This window comes from Aulostomus chinensis, chromosome 3 (genome assembly GCF_037954235.1).
Source record: "Aulostomus chinensis isolate RoL2024-O1b breed Wild chromosome 3, RoL_Achi_v1.0, whole genome shotgun sequence".
Classification (NCBI taxonomy): domain Eukaryota; kingdom Metazoa; phylum Chordata; class Actinopteri; order Syngnathiformes; family Aulostomidae; genus Aulostomus; species Aulostomus chinensis.
In genome coordinates this window covers 6,910,264-6,934,636 of record NC_141322.1, presented here as the reverse complement: position 1 = coordinate 6,934,636, position 24,373 = coordinate 6,910,264, and the positions used below count along the sequence as shown (strand labels likewise).

The window sequence follows — 24,373 nt, the reverse complement described above, 5'->3', positions numbered from 1 at the left end:
ACAAGGAGGGAAAATATGATAAGGCCTAGCACCAGCGAGTCGTCCAATGTGGTGTATTCACACCGACCAACTTTACGCTTGGTCGAACGTTACACAGCAGCCAATAAGGCGCACCGAGGATCCGCTTCGAGCCGATAGACGCGGTACAGGAGACATGGCGAGCATTCCGCACCGCTGGGATCCATGTTAGAAAAGAGGGGGGCATAAGCAGGAAAAGAAGCAATCATTCGTGCTAGATTTTCTTGAATCCGATTCATTTCCACCTCAGCACACACAACATGGTCGACATGTGCAAGCAAATGTCTCCCAGCACGGCCGTTGTGAACGTGCGTAGAGCCGCGGACAGATTTAGCACACCTACCTCACGGGTCTTGACATTCTGCAGGAATACTGTAGCGGTTTACGGATGGAAGAAATGAGGAGAAGAAGAAATGTAGATTCCCGCTCAGCTAACACCAAGGCGAGCGAGGTTGCCGCGCGGCTCCACCGTCCGAGCTAGCGCGTGAAACTAAAAATATGGCAGCGACTTGTCCCCCAAACGCAAATGTTCTTATTTTTTTTACCTTCAGCTACTCAAAATGGTGAATAAAACAAACTGAAACTGCAGCCTGTGTGCAACCAAACCCGACGGCGTCGAGGGTGGCGCCTCGGCAATACGCACCGCCCATAAGCGCCCTGAGAGGACAGGCACAACGCCTCGCTGCCGCCATTGGTTCATTTGAACGACCAACTTCGTATGTATAAGTCACATGAGCTGCTCATCAGGAAATTTTGTAGCTCGTTCCCCGCCCCCGTTAGAAGGCTGGGTTGAATTAGCACTGTTAAGAAAACAAAAAGAGGCCCTCAAGTTGGATGCAAACATTCTATTCAGTGTGGCTTCCAAAAGACCATAGAGCTACATAAGAGTGCAGGGTTCCTGCTGCATATACCCAGTGTATGGTGGAGCTCTTAGCCTCCTTTGTCTCACCTGCTGCAGTGTGATATGCATGTAGCAAGCATGCATCCACATGACTTTCCAGGTTTTACTTGATAATTGGTTTCTTTGTCTGCCTGTTAGCAGGATTACACATAAAGTTCAGGACACATTTTCACTGGAATTATAATTGGAGTTGCATCATGGTCTAGCAACGAGTATTTTTAATTTTGGGTGATCAAGATGCAGAATTTTGGGGAGGATTCAGAAGCACTGTGAGACAGTCAAATTTGGCATTTTGAGACATTCAATATTTTTTTCATGAAACGTATTGCATGAAGCTTATGGTTTTTCTCCAATATGTACACACAATTGGAACTATGAACACAATTCATGAAACGTATGTAGTGGCACTTATGTATCAACAGCATGAATAAACTTTGTAACAATTCCATCGGTAATCACAAACCATTTTAAACCACAGCTAAAAACAAATTGCATCATATGCACTCTTTCGTGTTGCACTTTGTTTACATGGACAACACAAGCTTTTAAAATGTAACACCCTGATCAAAAATTGATCACACTCGTGTAATCTGTGCAAAATTAAAAAAAAAAAAAAATTAAAAAGCACTTCAGTAATGTGTCAGGAGTATAAAAATGGCCTTGGGTGACTTTCACAGAATACGAGTGAGTTTAAGAGGTGGAGGAGGCACAGGATTAGAAGTGGGATGCTGAGAGATTTGTTTCATTGAATTTAGTAACATTTTTTGTTATTTATTTTTCAGTCAGCATCACTAATAGATCTTTGTTCCCTTTTTGTATCAAATTCATCATCAGATAGATAGTCTAAACATTTTCTATGTGGTGTTTCTTGTTGTCGGTGACGTTCTCTGTCATCAAGGTCCTGTTGTGTCATAGTCAACCGGACTTATCAACAAATAATAACTGTGTGTATTGTTATGATCATTTTTTTTGAGAAGAGAGTATGGTTTCAAGTGTTGGGTGTCATCATACAGAAAGATTTATAGAGTTTTGACAAAGTGGATAATTCTTTGATTTCGTGTTTCAAGTTTTGAGAAGGTCACAGCTACTAGAAATGTGCTTTTACATTTGGGGAAAACTGAATAAGAAAAGGCCCTGCAACGGAGTGGTGACCCGTCCACCAGGGTGTACACAGCTTCTCGCCCAAAAGCCGCTGGGATAGGCTCACGTCCCCCCGTATTTCTGATATGTTTGCCCACATTTCTAAATACAATGGGACCTGCTTGGTCCATAGTCATAGTTTTAACTTTGAGTTTAGGGGTTTACAAAGAAAATAAAAAATAATAAAAAAAAACAAGAATAAAAATTAAAAAAAAGATTAGTAAAACAGAGGGTTTGATGAGAAATATTTTATGAATTGTGCAAAATGCTGAGGATACTCCTGCACTTTGCATGACCAGTATCATCACCTTAGCTGTATATGTATTGTTAAACTGGATCATGGATAAACATTAATTTGGTTGATTTAAATGTAGTCTAACCCACAATGTTGAATTCATGTCTTGCATATCCAATCAACTTTAAACACATATATTATACTTGTATGTCCTTCTGTCCAGGTTTATGCCTGGATGCAAGGCTGGACTGGCCACCCAATGGCCTCCAGCCAGGGGCTCAGGTCATTTAATTAATTTAGTCTCTGACTAATACTACGTCGGACAATCGAAAGGAAACAATCAGCCAGGCACATAAGGCTGTTTAGAATGTGTTCATGCTTGTCTTTACAGCCATCTCTGTTTTTAGTGAGGTCTTCTGCATGATGTACTCCAAATTGACCGTAGGTATGAATGTGAGTGTGAATGGTTGTCTGTCTATATGTGTTAGCCCTGCGATGGACTGGTAAACTGTCCAGGGTGAACCCCACATCTCACCCGAAAGCTGCTGGGATAGGCTCCAGCCCCCCCCCCCCCCCCCTCCAGAAAATGGATGGATGGATGGATCTGCATGATGTTCATATACCAGGGTATTGTGGTTAGATATGTGTAGTAAGTGTTGCTACAATGCTATGTCACTGCTGTACTGTAAGATGACTCTTCATATGAGATAGCATTCACATCAATATGGTCTCAGAAGTAAACCTGAGTGTACATTGGCCCAAGGACTGTAACATATTAACCTGCTTGTGTTTGATGACCATATCCTGACAACTGAGTGAAGTTAAAGCAAGATTGGCAAGCTGTAATTGCCAGTAAAAAAGTACTCCTTAACCTCGCTGTTCCAAAAGCACTAAACAAGGTTGACACTTTTACTTTGGAGAAGGGAGAAAATAAGGAGGATCCCAATGTACTGGTGAAGACATCTGAGGAAATATGCCTGGCAGGAAAGAATATGATAATGGACATATGTATTAACATGATGAACCAAAAGCCATATGAGAAAGAAAAAAACTGCAACCATTGAAAACTTTATACCACCTATAAACTGTATACTACCTGAACAAGAAGAAAAAGAAAAACTCAAAGAGGTAAAGATGGAAGCCGAAGTGTGTACAGTGCAAAATACAGCATGCTTGAATTACAGCAGATAACACCCATCCGTTGCCTTCAGTAAGCACTGTTTACACGTGAAAACTGAACCATTTCTCCAGGTGCTGTCAATCAAACAAGTCTTCTACAACCAACATACCCAGATAAGGTCTATCCTAGTTCAGTGGTACATACTACCACTAGGCCAGTTCAGATACATACACTGAATAACTGAACTTAACACACAGTCACCTACAGATCTGTTTTACATCAAGAATGTTAAAATGCGGCGGCAAGGTGGTGCAGTGGCTTTGACTCCAGCAACAATCTCAAGGTTAATAGGGGGCAGTTAACAAGACCGATTGAGTCACAGATGTGAATTTCACACGGCAAACACTAAAATTTCATGTTGTAGAAAAATAATGTAAACCCTCTGCTGGGTGTCACTGACTGTAAGCTAGGCTTTGTACACATTGAGCCAGATGTGCATCTCACCAGCAGAGCGCGCCAGAGCTCACTGAATACAAGGATCTGTTTAACTGCAGCACCATGGATAAAACTGCTGTTGTATGTCACATGCGCCTCGATGCCAAGGTGCCATCCAACATATGTACACAGAATGGCTAAGCTGGGTGTCATTTGACCAGATCAGGAGCTCAGCTGATGCATCTCAGCTGTAGTAACTATATTAAAAAAAAGATGGAGGCACCAGCCTGATCATTGACCTCATCCATCTCAATAAAGCCCTCCTTAGACCACATCAGCCAATTAAGATAGTGGAACAAGTTAGTGCTGGCATGCCATTGTCCAAAGAGTACAGCATCCTTGATGCAAACTGTGATTTATGTGAAGAGTCTTCCAGAAAGACCCACTTCATGACCCCATCGGGTTGCTATGCCCTCCTCCAAATGCCCTACGGAATTTCTACAGGAAGAGAGGTTTTCTAGAGGTGTATGGAGCAACTCATTGCAGAACAGTGGTGACCATTTGTCGTAGATGTCATCTGGGTCTAGGGGCGCACAAGAGAAGTGCAAAACCTATGCCTCTACCAAGATATGAACAAAATCTGAAATGTTAGTCTAAAACTGAACCCCACTATGTGCCCTGTGTCTGGTTTATCGTATGTAGGCCATTTACTGACTGATTTGGCCTCAAGCCCAACCCTGGTAAAACAGCAGCAGCTGGTCTGACAAAAACTATGAAGGACAAGCTAGGACTTTACCAGTTAAGTTAATCAAATTGAAACACTATTTTGCCACCCATGGAGCAACATACAAACTAATAAGTGACAATGTTGTGTTGTTCCCAAGCAGGGAGTTCCAGAAATTTGCATGACAGTGAGACTTTTGTCATATCACCAGTAGCCCCCATTACCCCATATCTAATGGGCTCGCTGAGAGGGCCTGAGTTCTGTGAAGCATATGCTGGAAAAAATGTGAATATGATGGCACGGACATGCATGCTGCTTTCCTCGACCTCCACAACTCACCAATTGTTCTTTCAGTGCACAAAGCATCCATCCCCAAGACAAAAGCCATGTACACCCTTTGTGCATATGCCAGACAGAAAGGAAACACACACCATTACAGGTGAGCCATGCCGTTGGATGCCCTGCATACAAGACAAAAGATGAAGATTCATACAAGTGGATATGACAAGCTGGTAATGCTTCTTAAAAAAGCATCACAATCCAATAGCTGCCACATCCAGACTTGGAAAGACAAGCATGTAAGGAATAGGAGCCACCTGTTCCAGACATCCAAGCTCTATGTCCCTCTCCCATAGCAAAGGCCATGACCATTGACACCTCCCTCCCCATTTTGCCCTCAACGCGTGGTTGCTGAAAAAAAAAATCAAAATGGCTTTTGTGCCACATAGATAGATAGATAGATATAGATAGATAGATAGATAGATAGATAGATAGATAGATAGATAGATAGATAGATAGATAGATAGATAGATAGATAGATAGATAGATAGATAGATTACTTTATTCATCCCTGAAGGGAAATTATGTTATTTATTATTCAATATTCATTCCATATTTTATTTCACTTAAACAGTTACACATGAGAATCCTTATGGCTGTTTAATAGATTGCCAATCATTTAGTCTTCCAGCATTGTGACGGGAGGTGTAGAATGTTTTTATGGTTGTAAAGACAACCATAAACCTCATATTGTTTTTATGGTTGTCTTGACAACCATCTCTGTTCCGGTGATAAACTCTGTATGTGCTCATGTTCCAGGGCACTGTGGGTAGACCAGCGTAGTGAGTGTTGCTGGATTAATTATGATAAATGCAACATGGCTGCTGTGCAGTAAACTGATTCCTCAAACAATATTGCATGCACATCAACAGCTGTATTTTTGCTACAATCAGCCAATATTTTGGGCAATAGTTTCCAGCCACACACATTCAGTTACTCAAATACTTCAAGCTGTGTGTGTGTGTGTGTGTGTGTGTGTATGTGTGTGTGTGTGCTTGTGTGTGTGTGTATTTCATGTGTGCAGCTGATTATAGTGCAGATATGTGGCCTAATGTGCAGAATCCTCTAATGATGACAATAACTAATTGCAGTCAGACATACGATGCCATCAAAGACAGGCTCTTGTTTTTCTTATCCAAGCACATTAAGGTGCACAGGGTCTTTGATCTCTGGTTTTCTTGGAGGACGAATGAGCAAATGAGCCAAAACTGTCCTCCACACGCCATGCAGACTGAGACAAAGCCTAGGCTGCAGAACTCTTTCGCTTCATGAATTTCACTGGGGATGAGACTTCATCAACAGAGCTGCAGCAAACTGAGATGGACTTAGAGCAACATTCTCAAATGAGTTAAGGAGAGAGGTGTTTTTCATCAAAAACCAAATGTTCAGTAGCCCAAATCAATTTATTGAATTAATCACAATTTTGGCACAACTAAACAATTTACATCTAGATAGACAATGACCCCTTTTGCAAAACTCTAAACACATTCTCACTCACTGACACATTTACTTTGTAATGCAATTGTGGTGCGAAACAGTGAACTTGAGTCGCAAAAGATCAAAGCGATTCATGCAGGGGGACATAGCCAACAGAAGCCAGTTCAGAGGTCTCAGGTTGTTGAGGGTTTATATCAAGTCTTATAGTATGAAATGTGATGCTGAGGCTGAATGAACAGACATTAGTTGAACTGATATTTGTGCTCACTACTACGGTGTGCTGAACTGTGGTAAAAATTGTGAAGACACAGTATTTGAAACTATCGACCTTTTTCCAAAAACTGTAAGCACAAAAACCAAACTTCAAACTACATTCAGTGTTTTTTCAAAACTATATTTTTACTCTGATATTAAATCCATTTATAAATATGTTTTTTTACAAGAGAGAGCGAGCGGCATCATCAAACAGACAAAGCAATCTTGAACAATGACATTGTATGACAGCTGACACTGTCAAAGTCAAGACAGTAGCCAGTGTAATGCGATATGATGATGCAACAATTTGTGTTCGCCTGAAAAGCACACCATTAATTTCCTCAAATTGTTAGAATTTAATTTCATAATGATGTATAAGAGCCTACAATATCGAGTCTCAGAACAAATCATTCAGACTTTGCTGGTTAGTCATGTAATTATCTTTAAATGTAAGACTCATTTTTTTGGGTTTGCATTTGCATTTGCATTTTAGTTTCAGTGCTTATTGTTGTTAGTGACAGCTACTAATACACAGAAAATTATAAACTTTCTCATGATTTACATCATGGGTGCCCAAACGTTTTTGCTCAGGGAGACAAACAAAAAAATTAACACATATTTTGGAGTTTCAAATGCCTTTTTCTGTGTCCCATCATGTGTGCCTCTTGAGATGACCCTGTCTGTTTTGCTGTGCTTGTCAGCCCATTTCAGTGCAGTTAATTAAGGAGGCGTGTCAATGGAGATGCCACACCCGAACGTACTCCATCTCAGGGCTCCTCCTTTATAAAATGGCTGGTCAGTCATTTCTCTCTCTCCCTCAGCCTCCTGTCCAGCAAGCAGGGTTTTTGTTTGGTTATGTTTGGTTGGACTATTTTGATATGCTGCACTACACACTCACACACAATAAACAAGTCAAGTCAAGTCAATTTTATTTGTATAGTGCCAAATCATAACAAAAGTTATTTCATGACACTTTATAAGTAGAGTAGGTCCCTTTCAGTGACAGTTGCTGCTGCAGCACCAAGAAAACCATTGAATTTGGATTAGTCCACACAGAGACAAAAACGAACACAATTTTCAAACATTTTCCACAAACACACCTTCATCTCAAGAAATGGGTGTGTACACAAAACCACTGAAAACACTGAAGTGTATATGCCAGGCCTGAAAGTGGTGCTGTAACACTGCCTCAGAAATACGACAAAACAGAGAAGAAAACATAGAGCATATGCACAAAACTTCCATCCATCCATCCATTTTCTACCACTTAGCCTGTTAAGGGTCGCGGGGTGGGTGGAGCCTATCCCAGCAGCCTTTGGGTGTGAGGCGGGGTACACCTTGGATGGGTCACCAGTTCATCGCAGGGCCTGCATATATGGACAGACAACCATTCACGCTCACAGCCACACCTACGGTCAATTTAGAGTATCCAATTAGCCTCGTCCTGTCTTGATGTCTTTGGACTGTGGGAGGAAACCGGAGTACCCAGACAGAAACCACGCTCAACACAAATACTTGAAGATATGACATGTATAAGGAACCAATGAATACAGAATGAAGAAAATGTAAGCTGGTATCAATATGCGACTCATTAATGTTCTTCTTTGAAAAAGGAGTCTGCTTCAATGTGATGTCAACTTGAGCTTCTTACACATCCATGTTACATCAATATATGGCCAAAAGTGTTTCTGTAGCATTGTGATAGCTACGTGACAACAACATAGATATGAAACTGCTGTGGAAAAAAGTGGACACTGAGTTGGTGCAAATCCATTGAATCTTCGACCACAAAGTGGGTTGTAATTGGGGAGTGGTGCTGTCCATGTTTTCAGCCATGTACGTCATCAGGTAGGAGACAATGCTTAGCAATTCCACAAACAAAATAAACCTCGATACATCAATTCAGGTACAGTCTTATGTATCAGTGTATTATAATATATTTGAGGTTTTGAATGTTAAAGGCATCATTTCTGTCATGTATACAAACATTTGTAAGTAAGAAAAGAAAGATGTGTAAGTGATGTAATCTGTTACTCAAACATGTTGGCAGGTTAAAGGGACCCCTCCCTCACACACAGTTTAATAACAAAAAAGTAAAAGCTCACACTCTTTTCCTCTTCTTCTTCTTCTTCTTCTTCTTCTTCTTCTTCTTCTTCTTCCTCTTATCATTATTATTGTTATTATTATTATTATTATTAGACTTTTATTGAGCAGGGACAAATGCATCAAACATTATTTCATCTGAATACAAAAAAGACGTTATGCATTCAGGTATCCAGCCAAGGCGAATTTGCAACCCCTGTCCCTATAGGCCTTTACAAAAACTTCCAGAGCAAAGTTAAAATAGCACAAAAACATTAAAATACAAAGCATACAAAACAGTAGTAGTACAGTATGTTAAAAGAAAAGTTCAAATGCTTATTTCACATGATTGTTTCAGTTTCATCCATCATTTTGCTTGTGTGTTAAAAACCTTGAGGTCTGTCAATGTTTTTATTTCAGGTGCTGATGTATTCTAGAGTTCTGTACCGATTACTGAGAAGGATGACTGTCCGAATATTGTTCTGCATTTTGCTGTTCTACAGTTACTGCTTGTTGCACCCAGTTGGCAAAATATTTCTGGGGCAAGGTTGTTGAAAATAAGTTTTAAAAATGAAAAGCCCATAAACAGATTATATTTCTTGTTTATTTGGTGGTGATGCCATCTTACAGGTTTTTGACCCATTACTTTCAGTGCCTTTTTATATGGTGACCAAATGGGTGCAAGTGTTTTCTGTTTAACTTGGCCCCCAGACACAGTATCATAAGTGAGAAAATATCATGGCATGCATAGACTGTTGTGCTACCTTATGGAATATGTATTGTGTGATCAGGCCAAAGCAGTTTAAATTAGCTTTGAGAGTTTTACAAAGCCTTTCCATGTGTCGATCAAACTTAAAGGTGGCATGCAGTTGATGTTGAAGTTAAATACATTTAATAGAGCAGTTTAAAATAATATACAGATTTTTCAAATGTTGCGTAAAGTATTAAGCAACACAGCAAAAACAATCTTCAAGTGAAACTGATTGGTAGACTAATAATACAGTAAATCCTGACTTGATTAGACAAATGACATTCAAAAGGAATGTTTTATGACGTGCAAAACCAACAGTTTCAATCAAGCTGGTCTTAGTCGTAGACTCATAGCAGATCAAACCAGTGACTTCTTCTGGGCTCATTGATTAGCAGACTCCCCTGTCCCACTGTAATGGGTAGATATCATTTCTGAAAAAGGGCTTATGGCATTACTTAATTTGTAAATCTGTGAAAAGTGACTAGTTCCTGAAATTATGAAGCATTTATAAGATATGAAGCATTTATATATACATTAGATATTGTATATATTTATATATACAAGCAACATTTTTTGTGTTCATTAGATTATGTGCAGGTGATTTCAATTACTCTGTGAACACAAGCTAGCTTCCAGGTCAGTCTACAGACTGTCAGAAGTTGTCGGAAGCTCTGCCAAATATTCTCAGTATAACTCATTTTAACGGGCCATTTCCCAGCTGCTCTTCTAGCTCCTGCTTATCTCATTTACACACTTCAAACGTGATCTGTAGATCTTTTTTTTTTAATCTGTTGATTGCTCGTGGTTTCTAACAACCCCACCCACTGGGAAGAAGCTGCAGTGTGCAGTGACCAAACTAATCTGCAATAAGTGTATTTAATAGTATTAAGGCCTCTGATTTTTGAAAAAAAAATTATACATCAGTTCCTTCTGGACCTAATACATGAAAATACAATACAGCAATCATGATTTAAATGTATTTTTATCAAAACTTTAAATTATAATATCATCTTGGAACTGTGAAGCTATCATGATTGAATGATTAGATCCTCACAAACTGTCATCATTGGGTCATCGTCCATCCGCCACCTGTCAGTCTGAGCGATACTTTCTGCTCTGGCTCCTTCAAAATAACCTGCAATGGGCAAAAACTTAAAAAACAAACAAACAAACAAACAACACACACACAAAAAAGAACTAAAAGAAAAAGCAGTCCCATGGGTCAATTAGCAGTTCAAGGCAGGCTACTGTGCTCCCGATTTCTAGTGAGGGCCTTGAGGAAACATGATGTCTTCGCCCAGGCATGGATTTCTCCTCAGTTGATCACTGCTGATGAGTTCGGGGCGCTTCCATCGGGGTGAACCTGCAAAAATGGAGAGCATGTGAATGAATGAATGAATGAATGAATTTGACATGTCTCACAATATGGGTCTAAAGCCATTAACTCAAAAGGAGACCAAGAACAGAGCATACACAAGATCATTTCCGCTGTGGTCCTTTGGTGTTAAACAGATTAAGAAAAGGGGACGATGAAGGAGAAGAAGTGGGAAGGCCACTGGCAGGACAGGTTTGGTGTACAGGGAGTGATATATGGTAAAAATTCATCAACCAATATAGTCAGGGTAACTATAAAATTCTGTTGAAATATAGAAGTATCAAAATATGTAAGACATTATTTAGAACAGCAAAAAAAAAATCAAAAATCATACACATATCAACCCTAACAGGAGTCCTAAGCCCCCCTTGAAAAATCCTACTTATTAATTACAAGTAGCCTTTTTTTCAGTTGACTCTAAAGGCTGGCTGCTCACACTTAATAGAGTTTTAAGATGATTTGGTAAATCATCCCATTATTTAGCACCAAAGTACAGGAAGGATTTTTCCCATGTGCTTTTGAAATTACATAATGCAGAATGAGGAGGGCATCATGCGCCCCCTGTTGGAGTACTGGTGAACATCTGCAACACAATACAATAACTACAGAGGTACTTCAGCACATCCCCCATGACAATTGCACCAACCACAGCTTGGTCATGGAAAAATCTTTAGCATTCATCCATCCTTCGAAAAATAAATATATGTAAATCTCCATTGATGGTGTTTTCTTGTCTTGTGGGGTTAAAAAGGTTGCTTTTTATATTTATATGGGGGATCCCTGATAATTGATTATTTTTCATAAATTAATCAATTATTCTGCACTGCGTGCAGGAAATCAGTTTGGCACAAGTTCAGTAAGAAATAAAATAAAAAGGTTGCAACTATGGCAGACAGCCAAAAGGCATTTTCACAACGCAATTTGTGTTGGAGGTGGCACGGTGGTGCAGTGGTTAGCACAATTGCCTCACACCAAGAAGGTTCTGGGTTTGAGTACTGGCTTGGGCATGTTCTCCCTGTGCCTGCGTGGATTCTGTCCGTGTCCTCCGGCCTCCTCCCACAGTTCAAAGACATGCAATTGCGGACTAGGCTGATTGAATACTCTATATTTCACTTTGAATATATACTTTAAAATACATGTAAAAAATCTGAAGGGATACAATGTTGCTGGAGAAACAATAGAGGCTGTGAGGGTTCAGGCTGGCATTTAGTATATTCATGAGATTATTGATTCAAATCCCGTATAAACATGCACCCATGAAAAAAAAATCTGTCAGAAATATTTGATTCACCATCGGAGAGCGAAAATATGAAAATCAGGTAACCACGTTGAAAAGAGGTAAAAAGAAAGAATTTAACCAGAGTAAAATTAAAGCCTCTGGAAATGATATGAAGGTCATCACATCAAACAAACTCTTTTCTTGAACTTGTCACTTCGGCAATTAACTGGCCTCAAAGTTCACAGCATTCATACAGAGATCACTCTACTGCCCCAACCCAGCTAACAGAGAACTGATCCAAAAACAAATGAATAACAAGAAAACGGTGGGCACAGTCTTACCTGACTTCAGTGCCGATGTTTCCATGTCATACATTATGATATAATGACTGCTAAACTGAAGCAATATGGATTCTGAGGCACTGCTCTCTCGAGGATGGTCAGCTTTCCATCCAAAAGATCGCAGATTTATGGGATGGATGCTGCTGAACAACATTATCCAGAACAACAACAAAGTATTTGATCTCATATCCTTTGTAATCTAGCTTGGTTAAGTGGTTTCAACAATGGTTGCTTTTCACCATAACCTTTGCGGTGTTTGGTCTTTCCTCCGTCTCAGCTGCATTTAGGATGTGTCATGACATGACATGAGCTGCCAATCAAAGACGCCGTATCATGGAGTCCACTTCGGATGCAGATGAATAGAAATCCATGGGACCACCTGCAAGCTAGTGGGGCACCCGGCGCATTCAAAGGGATACCAAGGCATTCTATTGACAATCAATATGTAACCAGTTGAGAATGAAGCCATATTGGTTTATTTTTTTCAGCCTTCAAGTAGGGGATGTGAAGGGCTGAAGTTGTTGGAAGAATGTTGGAAGTTGTGAGAGAAATTATTTTGTTGTTGTTGTTGTTGTATATAGTGTATACAGTATATTGTTACTGTGTTATTGTGTTGGCAATGTTGCTGGTAAATTTATCTGAAAAGTAAAATACATTTATTGAAAGAATGGACGGATGTTTTAGTTTATACTTGTCAATTAAGGTGACATGCTGCTGCTGGCTTTACATCACATCCAGTCTAGACATCCAGGCACCAATTTGTGTTTATGTTCACACTGACCCTCCTTTCTCTCTCTTTGTATGTGTGTTTCTCTCTCTCTCTCTCTTGCTCTCTCTCTCTCTCACACACATACACACTGATGATTAAATAGAAGTCACAGTGACCCTCACAGGCCCTCATGTAATCAAGGATGGGAAAGTATAACACTAGATTAGATATTTACTTTTCATCTGAATGTCGGGGTACACATCTACAGTAGACTAACACCTCACATCTTTTGAGCCCCCATCAGTCACATGTCTCAGGAACAGGAAGTGAGGATGACCAGCACCTTCATTCTGCTGCTTGTTACACATCTCTCTTCTACCAACAGTATCAATAGGCCATATTGTGTGCTGCTGCTGCTGCTGCTGTACGTCCCTCCATCAACACATGGTAATCAGATTTTTTTTTCGAGCGGCAGCCAATCAGAACGCTCGTCTTAGGACGAGCCTCCGTCATGCTCGGCCAATCAGCAGCTCGGAACAGGACCCGTGCCTCCGAGTTGTGCAGCCATGCGGTCACGTGATACTGGGAGAAGGAATGCCAACATGGACCCGTGGCAAGGACGGGATGTGATTGTGTTCCCACAATAACACGACGGTGGAGAGCAGCGGGATCAGCGAAACCATCGACGGTGTGTCCTCTTTTCTTTTTCCGCCTGCCCGCCAACCCTGGTAGGTCGAGCTAACGTGTCCACGTCCTCGGGCTTAGCTCCCTGCCCCGGGAGACAAACAGGACGTTTACCGAGCCAGTCCAACTTGAGACTCGGGGATCGTTGCGCAGGCCGTTAGTCAGGTGGTCGTCCGACTACATTGCTACCTACGCAGTTTCTGCGCTTTGGCCGAGCAATAGTTCGCTGCGTCGAGTTTTCCTCGATGCGGCCGTGAGTGCGGGCGTGTTTGTCCAGCTGCGGTCCGAAGGGGAAGGAAGGCCCCGCTGCAACATGTGCCTTCGCTCTGACAGCCACAACAAACAGGAACGTTGGTAGTCAGGGTGGGAGGCTCCTCTGCTGTCACCTCAGGGCTCTGCCCACCAGCAGGGGGCCGGAACTCAAGCTCATCATTAACAAGTGTGTTTATGCTGCTGGAGTTGAACCCAGAGGTGTTCCAGGTGTGTGTGTGTGTGTGTGTGTGTGTGTTTGGGGGTGGGGGGGGGGGGTAGAGCAACTTAAATGTATGTAAATTAGTTAAAGATGGTCCCAGGATGCTGTAGTTTCGGGTGAATTGGACCGCTTTTCCTACTTTCCAACACACAGAGACCAAATGATTACTCAGTTCTGTTTTAAAGTATTTAGTGACCCTGAAGTTCTGTAAACGGCAATATTAGCCTAGCGTGGCTAATAGTTGGCTATTTATATTATTAAATAACATATTAAAGATACTACATAAAAATCTAGAAACTAAATAATGTAAACAGTAAGGAGGGGGGCTTATTCCAAGCTTTGTCTGTATGGAGGCCCACTATGCTAGACCCCCTAATTCAGAGTATCAGACTGGACTTTAATTATAGTTGTTGCACAGACATAAATCTAAACAGATACCTGCCATGGTATTTTCATATAAGTTGCCAAATTCGATATTTCCCATCATTACAAGTTGAATGTCATTAAATATCGGACGATCTCACAATTTAATTATGCATACGTTTCCATGAAGTCAAAGTCTACAGTTCCCATTTGTTGGGGTGGCCAAACTGTGGAATTCCAAATACAGGATCAGTCACGGGATGACAAGTAGCACAGAAAGATGGCTCAGTTACAGTATAGTGTGAAGAAAGTTGCCATAAAACCTTTCATTTGTTTTGAGGGTCATTTTCCCAAGAAACGGTTCTCCTATACACCCATCAATATGTACTTAATGCTGAATAATATTGATAATAATGATGATAATGATAAGGTGCTGGAAATGGATTTTTTTTTCCAGTTTCCACCTTTTGCAATTTTCACAGTTTTGAGTGTAATGAACATTTTAGGAGAACCAAAAAAAACTTGAGTGTTTGTTTCCCACAGATAGTGTTGATTCAATGTTTACGTCATGTTTGTGCAGATTTAATTCTCTTACCCTCATAACAGACTCCCATAAACAAGAGAAACAAAATATCTCAATGGAAATTAAAAATGTGCATATTTATAAATTAATGTATTATTTTCATTTCAGAATTGAAGAATACATTCAGAATACATTTTTAGAATGTTCATGTTCTTTCTCCATGGCTATTAACTATCAAATAAGAAAAAAGTACTTGAGGGACATTTAAGTAAAGATATGGGATTTTTGGGTGAACCTGAATGCCCCATTAAGTTTGTTGGTTTGACTTTGATGATTAAAAAAGTCCAAAGATAATAAGAGTATGCAAGGGTATTAATAAAGCCTTATGAGTTCTCAAATACAAACAATGAAGTAATGACACTGGTTGAGGAATTAGAACACTGGAAAACACAGGACATAGATGTATTGTTAGTTTTTGCATGTGTGTGTGTGTGTTATGGCTTATATTTTTCTGCAAGATGACGGTGATATGAATGTAAATGTCTCACTGTGTGTGTGTGTGTGTGTATGTGTGTGTGTGTGTGTGTGTGTATAATAGAGGGAGAGCGTGAGAGAGTGTGTGTTTCATATGATCCTGATTCTTGGAAAGCTGAATCTGTGTTAGATATTATTTTCAAGGAAACTTCTGTTGGCTGAAGCATGTGAATAAACAAGGCCCTGTTAAAAAAAAAACATGAAATAAAGAAAGATAATTCTATTTTATAAAAGCAGGATCTGTTCCCAGTGCTGCTCACCCTGCACCAGCTGATCTGCTCGCTCAGTTATGATACAGGATAATTTGTATGCATTGATTTGTTGGATCTATTTTAAAGTAGAAAACATAAACAATGAGGTTAAATAGAATAATTTTTCACAGTCAGGAAGTGCTGGAAAAGCTTGAAAATGTTCCTTGGAATGGATGGATGTACATATGTACGTACAACTTGTAGATGAATCGTGATTCACAACCTGCTAAAATGACCTGTTATGCTGTTTTTGTGGTGACAAAGTTTTAAATTCCACATTCAAGTGTGTAACTCTTGATGCACTTTTTGTTTTCTCTATGCTGCCTTTGCAGGTCCTATTCTTGGTCTTGTGGATCGAGTTAGCATTGTCTCTGCTGTGGTTGGCCTGAATCAATGGTGTCCCTCAGCAGCAGAACGCTGAGTTTGGAGAATGACCTGTTCAGGGACAGCAGCGGCATCCTTTTCTCCCTTGGCCTGGGAGACGGAGCTCACAGCGAGGGGGGCAGTTCAGCCTCCTGCAACAGCCCAGATGCTGGGGAGTTAGAGGCTATGCACAGCTGCAGCCCTGGAGCAGAGGAAGATGAGGATGAGGAGGAAGATGACACGGCACCTCTGCACATATTTTTAGAAGCAGTAGGAGAGGAGGAACCTGTGAGTGAGGAGCCCAAACTGCCAGAATTTCCTTTCAACCCCTCCTCCCCTTTCTCTCCGACCCTCGAGGACATAGAGGAATTCTTAAGGGAGAAGATGGAACTAGTCAAAGAGGGGCTGCTGGCCCCTAAAGAGGAGGCCACCCCTCTACTGTGCATCTCCAGTGACTCTACATCCTTCACTCCACCCCCGCCCCTCTCCTCAGAGTCATGCGGTGATCAAGGGACGAGTGCCTCCAATTGCACATCCAACCCAGACACCCATCAGGACAAGAAAACCAGTCCAGCACACCCTTCCCCCTCTGCACAAGTCAACCCATCACCTTCCGCTATAAGCCCACCCATGCTCCTGGGGGCTCCGCTGGTGCTGCAGCTCCAACCGCTTCCTCTGGCACAGCCTCAGACCCCAGCAAGTTCTCCTCTTGGGTCAAGTGCCATTTGGCTCACTCATGTGGTCATGGGACTTCAGGGAACATCAGAACAAAATATCACTCTGCTTGCCCCTGGGGTGCCCTCCACACCTACCACCCTACTGTCCCTGAACAGTGGGGATGCCCGGTCAGCTGACCAGAAGTATGTCAAAATCGCACCTCTGCCCATCACAATGAGGACTCTAGAGATTACAGGTGTGACTGGGGTTGGGGGCCAAGGCAACAGCCTGCTGAAGGCAGTAGCACCCCGGGTGACCAAAGTCCCACCTACAGAGAGAGTCCATAAGTGCTCGCATCCAGGTTGTGGGAAGATGTACACCAAAAGCAGCCATCTCAAAGCTCACTTCCGCCGGCACACAGGAGAGAAACCCTACACGTGTAGCTGGCCAGAGTGTGGCTGGAGGTAGGTGCCTTAACTATTGGTGGTAATGTGTTTCTCCTTAGTGGAGCTGGCTGATATGCTCTTGCTGCTGTGGCAGGCCTCTTCTCCATCTCTATGTATTAATAGCATTATTCCTTTGTGACTTTGTCTATGACAACAAATGAGTTCAATGATGAAATGAGAAATGGAATGAAGTCATTCACGATCCCCTCCACTTCTTTGTTTCCTTCGATCAATGAGTTCATGATCGATGTCAGACAAGGCCACAGCCACTAAAAAGCTCAGCTCAAGCTCAAGTGCAGGCTCACATTTACAACAATTCCTCACATTTCCAAAGACGTTGAGCAGTTTTCCCATCAACCCATGATTCCACAATGGTTATTACTATAATTGTCAATCACTGAGTCATTTCAGTATTAATGCAGGCTTACAGAACTAGAATGTAGCATGTATGTGGCCTGTCCCTCCTACTTTAAATAGAGTAAAACTACAGGGCACTCTGAGAGGGCAAACCTTCACCACGGCAACCTCAGCCAAGCACGGTGGAGAAAGATCTAATTCTAGCTATGGTAAAGCATTCTGGGCTACCTTTGGTTTTTACAGTGTAGTTCGGTACATGCAGGCACACAAACATGCAGTACCATAAAGTAATGAGTGAACACATTATTCGTCAAGTAAAAACATCAATGATACTTTCAGTTATTCAATTTTTTACATCGATCTATCTTATCTATCTGTCTACACACATCTACACGGAGCTCCATGTACAAAAAAGCATGACTGCAACATAATACATTATAATACAAGCCACATTGCTGGAAGTTATTACATTAATTGTTTGAAAAAACATGAAAATCACAGATGATGTGGTAATGCAAATGTTGTAATAATTTATAACTGTACATTACCTTATGTAAATTATATATATTATTTGTCATTATATGATATGTCACCTTATTTAGTGTCACACCTCTGTAACACTCTTAAAATTTTATTTGTTAGCAGATTTTTAGCATTCAAATGTTTTTTACCCCTTTACATTTCATGTCCCCTGTACTTAAGAAGTTAGGTAGTTAGTTATTACTTCAAATTGAAGTAACGTGAAATAAAAAGCATGCAATTTCAACCCACTACTAGTATGAAGGTAAAACTGTGGTGGCTTTCATTTGATTTAATATGCAATGACCGTTTACTTTGTTTTTGACCCTTTGTCGAGCCTGTCATAACCAGGAATGTAAATATGGTAAGGATTCGTGTGTTCATTCATTCCTTCGTCTTTTTCATTAAAAAGTGTAAGTGTCATGGAAGTGTGACACTTATGATATATGATACATAACAATTTCAATCAATTCAATGATACATAACAATTTCAATTCCATCCATCCATCCATTTTCTTCCGCTTATCCTGTTAAGGGTTGCGGGGGGGCTGGAGCCTATCCTGGCGGCCTTTGGGCGAGAGGCGGGCTTCACCCTGGACAGGTCGCCAGTCCATCGCAGGGTTAACACATATAGACAGACATCCATTCACACTCACAGCCACACCTATGGTCAATTTAGAGTATCAATCAGCCTTGTCCCCAATTGCATGTCTTTGGACTGTGGGAGGAAGCTGGAGTACCGGAGAGAACCCACGCAAGCACAGGGAGAACACGTGGACTCCACACAGAAAGATCCCATGCCTTGAAGTGTATTGCTGTGAGGCGACAGTGCTAACCACTGCACCACCGTGCCACCCCATATCAATTTCACGAAGAGATATATCATTACTTCAATAATGTAAAAAAACAGCTAATGGAAAAATCATTGGTTCAGGAATGTCATTACTTTATTGTTAAGTAATGGCATCATTGGCGATAACTGTCCAGTAATGTAATAACTCATGCATTGTGCAAGTTATTATGTTATTGGTTATTACATTTTTGTCAGTTATTACATTATCAGCTGTTATTTTTTATCATTATGCTTCTCTGCTTGAGGGATGAGATGATTGTCAGGGTCCTTCTCTCCGGACCAGCAAGCCTTAACCATGTAGGAGGCATAGATAGTGGCATGGATGACTTTGGTTTTTATGGATTTAGCATTTACCTGGGAAATCAGCAAAGGAGGTCAAATGAAGTACTTTTTAACAGTTCTCCTAACTTCACATCTCTGCTCTTACATCACCAGGTTTTCTCGATCTGATGAGCTGTCTCGTCACCGCAGGTCTCACTCTGGCATCAAGCCATACGAGTGCTCACTGTGCGAGAAGAAGTTTGCTCGAAGTGACCACTTATCCAAACACATAAAGGTGCACCGCAGCTCCAGGCCCAGCAGGATTATCAGATCAACTGTGTGACTCCATCGCTCGGGCTAAATCCAGGTCTCCCTCAGGACATTTGGTGCTTCACGAGCAGAACTTTTCAGAAGAATCTGGAGAGCTGGTTGCTGTTCCGCCTCTCTGTCCTCTTGGCTAACCTTTCACTGTTTTTGTTCACAGCAGCTCCTTTTACTACCCTGCTGAGCTTCCCACCACCTCAGGAAAAACTGGGCTAAAAGTGAAAGTTTCCTGGCCTCCACACATAAAAACATGACACAGGAATGCAGATGCACTGTGCTTCTGCCACTTCCTGTTACTGAGCCACCAGCTCATGGGAAGTAGGCTGATCACTGATAATGAGCCGTTCTGTAGTTCTGCTTTTCTCTAATATGATCTATCCTCTTCCTCAAAGCCAAACTTTAGGGTCCACATGGGAAAGGCTTCCCAACCTGTTTGTTCACTCATTGTTCATGTGTGGACAGAATTTATGATGTACATTTATGCATTTATTCAAATCTTGAAGCTTGCAATGTTCACATGGTGGGGTGTGATTGCTACGTCGATAGAGTTCAATTCCTAAACTGCTGCGTCTCAGTGCAATATACATGAGTGGTATTACTCTAAATGCTGAGACTCTGATTTAATCAGACTACAATGTGCTTTTTTGGTTCAGTTCGGCCAAGATGGAAAAAAAACTCTTCAGCTTGTGATGTTTTACACTCCCAAATCTGGCATTTACTGCATTTGTCCAATCATTCTTGTCTCTCCTTGTTTGTCTTCTCCAGCTCCCAGTGTAACTGAATCTTGATAGATGCCTTTGTGTATTTCACAAATCTTTCCTTGACCATACTGTTATTCTGTAGGACTGTGCCTAACTGTGATTCTGAACTGGGTTGCCAAACCAGAAATCCCTGTTCAAGTCCTATGAGAGCATGAAAAAAAACACCTGTGCTTCTGACAGTTTATAAGCTCTTTGTTCTCTGAAAGTCTCCTCATTGTTTTGCAGCCATCTTCTGTGGCCTAAAACCTGCTCAACTCACATGTATATGCTGTACTTTGGTTCAATGGTGCAAAAGTGATGTGAAACGCAGTTTTTCTTTTTTTTTTTTTAACCGTAGAGCCTGACTGATTCATTGACTTGACACTTTTGGCTTTCACACATGTATCAGAATCAGTGGATATACTGGCTGAAGTGGAAACTTCTATTCTACCAATTCTAATGCAGAAAAGTTGCTTTGGTGCCTTTACACATAGTGTCGTTGGATTAATTGTCAAGCAGATTGCGCTCCACTTGCTCTATTGTTTACAGTGATCTCAGCACTGACTTCAGGGTTGAGAACTATTTTGTGGAACACATTGATGGAGCGCTGGAAGATAGAGTAGAATAAAACTTAATTTCCCATCGAGTTGGAAATCTGTCTTCTGAGTCTGTGTTGACTGCACACTACAACCAGTTGGTGAGATACCATTCTGGAAAATTCGTCATTCGTTTGCTACATTTGTACGCTTAACAGCCTCATAGGAGCTTACTTGTCAGCAGACTGGAAGCTAATGGTTTGCATCTACGGTCTTAGGAGTTACTCATGAGAACATTATGCATCTCCAACTCCTAACTGAACTTTTTCTTTGCTACATCTACATACAGGGGTGCAAACTTGTCATCCATCCATCCAACCATTTTCTTCCGCTTATCCTGTTAAGGGTCACGGGGGGCTGGAGCCTATCCCAGCAGCTTTCAGGCATGAGGTGGGGTTCACCCTGGACAGGTCGCCAGTCCATCACAGGGCCAACACATATAGACAGACAACCATTCACACTCACATTCATACCTACGGTCAATTTCGAGTCTCCATCCAGCCTAGTCCCCATTTACATGTCTTTGGACTGTGGGAGGAAGCCAGAGTACACGGAGAGAACCCATGCAGGCGCAGGGAGAACATGCAAACTCCACACAGAAAGATCCCGTACCCAAGCCAGGGCTCGAACCCAGAACCTGTGAGGCGACAGTGCTAACAACTGCACCTCCGTGCCGCCTGTCAAACTTGTCATTTGTAAGCAAAATTTGCAGTTTTTACCTCGAAAAAGGCCATCCATGTGAATCCTGTAGATGTGCAAAAAAGTCTTCAGGATAGGAATACACTTTTGTGCTGGTTTGTCTGTGCCATACTGCATTTAAATCACTCATCCACTAGTTAGCAGTGGGACTTAAATGCACCTGTCTTAAGTTTCTTAGTGTACTGAAAAGCACTGAAATACTGAAAAGCACTTGGACCAGAGGGGCGATGGTCAGGAAATGAGCATGTGGAAATGTGATGTTAAAGCAAACCAGTCTGTTATGGTAGTCATGATGTGAAGTCACATTTCCAGGAAAGTGCACTTTAAGGCATATCGCATCGGGAGAAAAACGGAGCATATGTGTCTGGGAAAGGGAAACACAGTGGCCAGTTGCTAACAAGCTAATGGTTAGCAAGCAGCAGTTTAACAGAACTTGGATAGGAATAGTCACTGTAGTTAATGAGAAGGGTGTGGCAGGTTCATGAGTTTCATGCAAAGAATATGTCAAATTTTTAGGCCTTCACCATTAAATGAGTACATATTTAAAAGTGGTTTTCTTTCGGGCATGTTGAACGTTTCCCATGAAGGAGATTCAGTCTTGGTTGTATACATTCACTGCGAAATAGAGGGGAAAAAATGTCATGGAAATTGAATCATTGAAATAATGTTTGAGAAGAAAGCTGCAGCATCAATCTCAGAGCTTGACAGAGGAATGTTAGTGGTGTAATTGAGAGGTGTGGTGGATTGTACTTTTATGAAAAGTTTTTCAGTCTGAGTTAAATTGATCAGCTTGGTGTATGGAGGGATGAGGTATTTTAATTCTCCAATACAAAGTTAGGCTCTCCATGGGTTCCCTCAAACAAAAGCTAATGGGATTGTTAGGTTGGATTTTGGATTAATGCAGAAAATTAGCTCTGAGGTGAACTAAAGTTGATGAGTTGTACATGTTCTGTTCAGCAAGATAATCTTCACGAAGTTACACCACTCTAAGATTTTTGACGCATAAAATGCAACGACTGTGTTCTGGGCTAATGTGAGGCTATAAAGGCATGACACCACAGACGCACAACTACAAATTAGCTTCATCATTGCAATTTTAAAAAGACACTCATGTTGTGTGAGTTTTGTGTGTGTGTGTCAGCATTGCCCCGTAAAGTCAGGATCAGTCGGGCTCCAGTTTACAGTAGCAGTTACTGTAAACCGTTTCCTTTTGGTTGTATCAGCAAGAAAAGCTACTAGGTAACAGCTGGAAAGGCAGCTAACATCTGTTCAATCATCTGTTTTAGCATACTCAGTATCATGTATGCTTATAACATGTAAGAAAACATGTAGCCTGTAGCCTTTGTATAGCAGTTTTTATCCAAGAAGATTATCAATCAGTGCATTAAGCTATTACTTGTGTTTCAGAAGAGGATTCTGTTCTGTTGTGTGAGTTGGATTGTAGCGTGATCAATCTCTAGAATGTCCTTCACTAAACATTACGCTCCACTGACTCCACCGGTCTCAAGTGCACTTGTGTTTGCAGGAAGTGGAAACAGTCATTGCGGTCTTAAAGCAATCTCATCCAATGTATTGGAACCATAAAATGCCTAAAATGGATCTTTTCTACAGAAGGTTCAAATGAGCTTCACATTTGACTCACTATTTTCATGAGCTCTTTGGTGCTTGAAAAGCATCAGTGTCTGGAGACTTTCGGACTGGATTGTATCTGTTGAACCTCCATAAACATTGATGCTTTTAATAACCTCTGAAATAGAGCACATTCTACACAGCAGTCATTCTCATATCGTAGTAGCATTGATAGTTGTCTTTCTAAAACCATGCTTCATTATGTTGACCAGTGTAAAGCAAACAGACGGGCAGACATCTGACCCAGCGCTGTCTTTGTGTCTGAGCTCCCCCCTTCTCTATGCTTCTACTGACCTACATGCAGACCTGTACTCCCGAATTATCATCAGTTCTCTCTGTTTGTCTTTTACACACGTGTATCTGGTCAAACACCGGCTGTTTTTTTTTTTGAATACCAGAAATGCTATTTTCCTATTTGCAAATATAAAAATCAACAACTAAAAGGCTGAATCCTGTTGTTATTTATTAATGTTTTACAGTATAATACAAAGGTGTATTTCACATATATCAACAGACTTATCAATTACACAGAACGTGATAATATGTAACACTTTTAAGTGAAAATTAAAATATTGAATTAAGTGATATGTTCTGGTTTTACCTGTCATCACAATTTATGTCAGGCCAGACATTCAGCTTTTATGAGCTGCAATGAAAGAATGTTAAATTACTATTTCAGTGATGATGACATCTTAAATTCAGTTTCAGATTATCAGTGTTGGGACTAACGCGTTATTGCGTTATTAGTTAGTGCCAAAAAGTAACTTTGGCACTAACTAATAATCAAGTACATTATTTTTAAAATTCAATAACTCAGTTATAGTTACTAAACGATCCGTTTATTAGTTTATTTTACGTTATTTTACTATCTTGGCTGAGCCACTGTGTTTACTTCCTGTGTCGGGGGGCTTGGGGAAAGTGCAAGAGACAGGAGGAGAGTGAGCTGCGCTGTGGGGGCGTGTTTGTTTATAACAGCAAGAACGTGCAGGGCATCATGGCGGAACCTAGGACAAGTTTCTTC

General features: G+C 41.1%; 2 protein-coding genes across 5 annotated transcripts in view; one reads left to right on the top strand and one right to left on the bottom strand.

Annotated features, from left to right (window-relative positions):
- The window catches only part of nucks1a (nuclear casein kinase and cyclin-dependent kinase substrate 1a), a 33,701-nt gene extending 33,063 nt beyond the window's left edge, over positions 1-638 (bottom strand). The window contains exon 1 of one of the 2 annotated variants that reach the window (XM_086198396.1): positions 362-638. In XM_086198396.1, coding sequence (XP_086054522.1) covers positions 362-378 — 17 coding nt within the window. In that variant the 5' untranslated portion in view covers positions 379-638. The remainder of the gene's footprint in view (positions 1-361) is intronic. The other variant, XM_086198395.1, reaches the window with a different exon arrangement.
- A 13,013-nt stretch (positions 639-13,651) lies between these two features.
- Positions 13,652-23,785, top strand: LOC147267520 (uncharacterized). Of its 3 annotated transcripts, none has more exons than XM_086198393.1 (3): positions 13,652-13,769; positions 16,241-17,392; positions 19,539-23,785. In XM_086198393.1, exons 2-3 carry the CDS (start codon positions 16,302-16,304, stop codon positions 19,705-19,707), a joined length of 1,260 nt encoding a protein of 419 aa, XP_086054519.1. In that variant the 5' UTR covers positions 13,652-13,769; positions 16,241-16,301; the 3' UTR covers positions 19,708-23,785. The 3 variants fall into 3 exon arrangements, with proteins under 3 accessions (XP_086054519.1, XP_086054518.1, XP_086054520.1); XM_086198392.1 differs by having other exon boundaries at positions 13,670-13,809; XM_086198394.1 differs by lacking the exon at positions 13,652-13,769 and adding an exon at positions 13,988-14,245.
- Positions 23,786-24,373: the final 588 nt, after the last annotated feature.

Excerpts from the sequence above, each read along its gene's own strand:
- LOC147267520 (XM_086198393.1), top strand. The coding sequence starts at position 16,302 with ATGGTGTCCCTCAGCAGCAGAACGCTGAGTTTGGAGAATGACCTGTTC. Across the intron at positions 17,393-19,538 it reads TGGCCAGAGTGTGGCTGGAG|GTTTTCTCGATCTGATGAGC; the intron begins GTAGGTGCCTTA and ends TTACATCACCAG.